The sequence below is a fragment of the Crocodylus porosus genome, unplaced genomic scaffold (assembly GCF_001723895.1).
Source record: "Crocodylus porosus isolate Cpor-Errol unplaced genomic scaffold, CroPor_comp1, whole genome shotgun sequence".
In the NCBI taxonomy this organism is placed as follows: domain Eukaryota; kingdom Metazoa; phylum Chordata; order Crocodylia; family Crocodylidae; genus Crocodylus; species Crocodylus porosus.
This window is the reverse complement of record NW_017728940.1, coordinates 1-5195: the sequence shown is the minus strand read 5'-3', so window position 1 is coordinate 5195 and position 5195 is coordinate 1. Positions and strand designations below refer to the sequence as shown.

At 66.6% G+C, this 5195-nt stretch overlaps 1 protein-coding gene across 2 annotated transcripts in view; it reads right to left on the bottom strand.

Annotated features, from left to right (window-relative positions):
• MAP7D1 (MAP7 domain containing 1) overlaps positions 1-676 on the bottom strand; it is a 23833-nt gene extending 23157 nt beyond the window's left edge. For both annotated transcript variants that reach the window (XM_019547879.1, XM_019547880.1), the window contains exons 1-2: positions 558-676; positions 84-290 (exon numbers count right to left, since the gene is read on the bottom strand). In XM_019547879.1, coding sequence (XP_019403424.1) covers positions 84-290; positions 558-579 — 229 coding nt within the window. In that variant the 5' untranslated portion in view covers positions 580-676. The remainder of the gene's footprint in view (positions 1-83; positions 291-557) is intronic.
• Between the last annotated feature and the right edge of the window lie 4519 nt (positions 677-5195).

Sequence of the window (5195 nt, the reverse complement as noted above, 5' to 3'; positions counted from 1 at the left end):
GGGAGCCCAGGCACCCCCCCACCCCCACCAACCTCGCAGCAGTGGGGGCCTACATTGTGCCATGAATGCCCAGTGGCGCTCACCTCCTCGCCATCTCGCGGCCCCCTGTTCTCCAGCACCACGGACACGCTGAGGTTGGCACAGACTGGCAGGGTGGGGGGATCCAGGACCAGGTCCTGGTAGTGGAAGGAGGTGTAGGACAAGCCGTAGCCAAAGGGGTAGAGCGGGGGCTCCGGCCCATAGTACCGGTAGGTCCGTCCCACCATGGTGTAGTTCTCCATCGCCGGCACCTGCAGCCATGGGGCGGGTGAGGTCAGCCACAACCCCTGGCACCATGCTAGGCCAGGCCAGGGGGCCTGGGGGCCCACTGGCTGCAGGCATGTGGGGGGCAGGGGGCATGGGGCTGGTTCCTAGCAGGGGCTGCCCTAGGCTGTGCTGGCCATGGGCAAGACCCCACTGCTACAGTGTGGGGCAGCCATGGCCCAGGGGGCGAGTGCCCCTGGGGAGATCCTGAGTGATGCTGAGCCCAGCAGCAGGGCCAGGCCCATCGGCCTCACCTGGTGCATGCCAGCCGGCCATGTGGCTGGGAGCCGCCCTCCTGGGTTGGCGCCGTCCTGGCCCAGCAGCACCTTGGTGACAGCAGTGCCGGCTGCCTGCGCTGGAAAGAAGCAGGCGAGGATGGCGTGCACGCTGGGGTGGGCCTGTGCCCAGCTCACATCCAGGGGCCCAGCGTTGAAGAGCAGCAGGATGACGGGGCGTCCGGCAGCTGCAGGGACAATGGGAGAGAGAGGTGTCACGCGATCTGGACACTCCCTGCATCAGGGCCCAGGGACTCTGGGCTCAGCACGGACCCCTGTCCCTGCATGGGCTGGGTTGAGCAGGGCAGCACCTCAAGTGCAGTCCCCTCCAGGCTCTGGGTGAATTGCCCATTACCAAGGCCTCCATCCCTGCAGGTGACCCTCCCCACTCCTCCAGGGTCCTGGGGAGCCACATAGTTCCTGGAAAGCCCCTGGTGGGCAAAGCAGAGGCCCTTCCCCACCGGCCTGCCCCCCTGGAGGCTGTGTGCCCCTAGGACAGGGGCAGGCAATTATTTTGGGCAGAGGGCCGCTTACTGAGTTTTGGCAAGCCGTTGAGGGCCAGGAAGCCCAGGGCAGATTTAATATTAATTTTCTAAATGTTTTAGGGGTCTTGTGGGCCAGATAGAATGGCCTGGCAGGTCACGTCCGGCCCCTGGGCCGCATTTTGCCCACCCCTGCCCTAGGAGCTTCAGCGTCCTCCCTGCTCCCTCCCCCGTGCTGCCTCACCCTCGGCCACTGCGTCCTGCAGCAGCTGCAGCTGGTGCCCAGGCAGAGCCAGGTCCCTCCGGTCTTTCATCTCCGACTCCAGGTCAGTCCCTGGCAGGAAGAGCCGAGGCTGTCGCCTGTCCCCTGCTGCCCCAGGCGCCCCAAGACCAGGCTGGAACAGCAGGATAGCCCTGGCCACAGCCCCTACCATAGGCCCCTTCCCTGAAGGCATAAGGGGCCTGGCCTCTTAGCAGAGGCTCCAAGTCTGGCAACCTATGGACCTCATCCTGGCACTCGTGGGCTGCGGTGGCCGAAGATTCCCGGGGCTGGGAGCCGCCAGCCGCAGAGGAGCTGCCTGGAAGCTGCACCCCCACCCCATACCCGCCTCTAGGGACAGGGGTCCCATCTGCTGCACCCCCATACCTGTGCCCAGGCACACAATGACAACGTTGGCCCCCCGCACGGCTGCCTTCACCTCAGCGGGCACATAGTGTAGGCACTGTGGTTCATGACAGCCAGCCGCAAAGCTGACATTGGCTGGCAGTGCCTCCAGGCCCCTCCTGTGTGGCATGGGAAGTACATGTACTGCGCTGCCTGGCCCTGGCCCTGGCTCTGGCCCTAGTGGTGGGGGGAAGGGGCATGGCCAGGAGCAGGAGCCAGGCAGTGTTTCAAACCACGGTGCCCGCCCTGCATAACCCCTGCCCAAGCCAGACCTGCCCTGAGGGTGGTTGCAAAGCAGGGGGCAGCTTATGCCCTACCTGGGAGTGATGATGTACTGGGGGTCTGGGACAGGCGCATAGTCTCCAAACAGGACATGGGGGCTGTCAGCAAAGGGGCCAACCACCTGTGGAGAGAAGGAGGGTGGCGGGGAGGCTGCCTGCTTTGCCACGGGCCCCTACACAGGGGAGCGCAGACTGGGGAGCACCAGCACTGGCCACAGAATGTGCGGGCTGCAGAGGGCCAGGATGGGGATCACAGGGGACAGGCGGCACTGTCCGGCAGTCTGAATTGGGGTCGGGGCACCACTCACTCTACTCTGCCAATACTGTGTCTGCCCATGGCATGGGATGGCTGGAGTGGGCAGGGCTCCCGGTGGGGCCACAGGGAACAGTGCATGCCCTGTGGAGGGACTGAGGGTGCCCAGGGATCAGGCAGCCCCAGGTCCCCCGGCTCCTGGGTCTCCCATGCGTGTCTGTGTGGGGGGCACTCACAGCGATGCGCCCGCCTGCTAGGTCCTGGGCCCGCAGGGGCAGCATGTCCTCCACATTCTTCAGCAGCACCAGGGTCTTGATGGCAGCCTCTAGTGCCAGGGCCTGGTGTGCTGGGCTCTGCACGGTGTCCATGTCCAGTGCACGGTATGGGTTCATCTCAGGTGGGTCGAACTCCCCCAACCGCAGACGCGTGTAGAAGAGTGGCCGCACTCGCGCCTTCACTGTCTGCAAGAACCCAGGGGCTCAGCTGGAGGCAACCACAGCTCCTCCTCCTCACCCAGGGCCCCCTGGCCCCAGCTTGGCACCTGGAGCAGCCTGAGGCCCCTGCCCCCAGGGCAGCCAGCATCTGGCACATCCTTGGTGCCGTGCCTTCTGCTGGCACCACCTCTGCCCCGTGGCTCCCACCTCCATGGTGATGTTGCCCTGGGCCACGGCCTCTGTTATGAGGGTGAAGATGTTTTTCCGCAGGCCGTAGGTCAGCTCCAAGTTGAGGCCAGCGTTCACTGCAGCTGCACAGCAGGAGGAAAGCAACACATCAGTCACCTAGGGCCCCCGTGAGCTCGGGCACCTATGCAGTTCTTGCCTGGAGGTTCAAAGCCCTTCCCAGGGCTCCTGAGCCCTTGGAGGCTTATGGGGGAGGAGAGATGGATCCCTGCCCCTGTGGAAACTGGGGCACCGAGCAGGGCAACATCCGTGCAAGGTGGTGATAGCTGGAGATGGAGCCCAGGCATCCTGGCCACAGCCCAGTACCTGGCCTCTGGTGCCCTGGGAGCCCCTTTGTGCCGACCTGCTCTCACTGGGAACAGGCAGCAGCAGGAGCTGGAGCAGCAGGGACCCTGGGACACCCGCCCCCACACTCACCGATCGCTGTCTCCAGGAAGCTGTGTGTGTAGTGGTGCCCCAGCAGGATCAGCTCCACGGCACCCTCGTCGCTCACAACGTAGCCCTGGAAGCCCCACTCCTCACGCAGGATCCCCGTCAGCAGCTGCTCGTGGGCACAGGCCGGCACCCCGTTGATCCTGGGGGCGGGCAGGTAGTGCTGAGCCACTGGGGGCAGCTCTGTCCCAGCATGGGACACCATCCCCCAGGCCATGGCCCCATCCCAGAATCTGCCAAGCCTCCCACCTCCCTGGCCAGGCCCCGCTGGCACCTGTTGTAGCTGCACATGAAGCTGTAGGACCCGGCATGGACACAGGCCTCGAACTGGGGCAGGAAGGTTGTTCTCCAGTCCAGCTCCCCCACCTGCAGGATGCCGGGGGGAGCAGCCTGGTCAATGTGGTCAGCCTGGCCTTGGCCCTGGCCCAGCAGCTCCTTAGTGCCGCCCCTCCCCAGCCTGGCCTTGACTGTCTGGACCCCGCCCCGCCTCACCTTGGCGTCAAAGCAGTAGCGGGACACAGGCAAGTTCTCAGGCCCCCCATGCACGCTGAAGTGCTTGCAGCCCGCGCTCGCCTTGACGTAGCGTGGGTGGGGGCCCTGCAGCCCCTTCACAAAACTTGCCCCCAGCTCTGCACTCAGGAATGGGTCCTCCCCGTACGTCTCCTGCAGGATAGACAGGACACGTCCCAGCTGTGGCCCTGTGGCTAGGACCTCCACCGGGACTCCTGCCCCCACACCCTCCTCCTTGCTGCTGCAGTTGGGACCCCGGGCCACATGGCCCTCACCTGGTTGCGGCCCCAGAGCGGGTGGCGCATGATGTTGAGCACGGGGCTGAAGCAGCTGAGGCCTGTATGGTCACTGTATTTGCCTATGGCCATGAAATGGTTGTGCTTGGCTCTCACCTCGGTGGCTGTGGCATTGGCCACACGGTAGATCAGCTCTGGGCTGTGGGGCAAGGAGCACAGCTGATGTGCTGGGGGTAGAGGGGAGACCCAGAGCTAGCCTCTCCCCCCGCCCCCCAAAGCCACAGCACCAGCCCTGGGGAAGGGCAGGGGCAGAGCCAGCCTCCAGGCAAGGTACTGCCTGCCCATCCCCCAGCCCTACCTGAAGGAGGCGGCCAGCCCCAGGGCCTGGGGGAAGGCAGTGGCCCAGCCAGGGGCCTCCCCATCGCCCCGCAGGCACTCGGTGTTCCAGTTGTAGGGCTGGATGCCCAGCCGCTCGATGCCCGGTGCCGGCCCGTTGCCCTTAGCACCGCCTCTCGCCATCTGTGGGGCGGATGTGGGTGGGCACGGGGCAGCACAGGCTGTGGGCACCCTGCGACCCGCCCCACGCCACCGAGGGCGGTCAGCTCCTTGCAGACCCTGGCAGCGCCCCCTACCGGCGTCCACGAGCTCCCATAGCCCAACTCCGACCCGGCCCCTCCGCCGGGTGCCCCAGGTCCTCTCGGGTCCTCCGCCCGTGAACCCCGCACCCCACCTGCAGCACCATCTCCTCCAGGCTCAGCCGGCCCACGAGGTCGTCCAGCCGCTGGTCCCAAGGCAGGGAGGGGTCCTGGAAGGGGAACTGCTGCCCCAGGCTCAGGCCCACCCAGAGAAGCAGGGCCGCGGCGCAAGACAGGGCCATGCTCACGGGACCGCGGGCAGACCACGGGCTGGACCGAGGGAGAGAGACGGGCCCTGTCGGGTGGCGCCGAGCGGGGCCGCTCCTGCCCGGGCGGGGCCGCAGCCAGCTCGGGCAGGGCAGGCCGTGGGCGGCACAGCCCCCGCACCAAGCAGCACGGGGCGCCGGTTCCCACGGTCTGCGGGCCCGCCGCACGGGGGGGCTG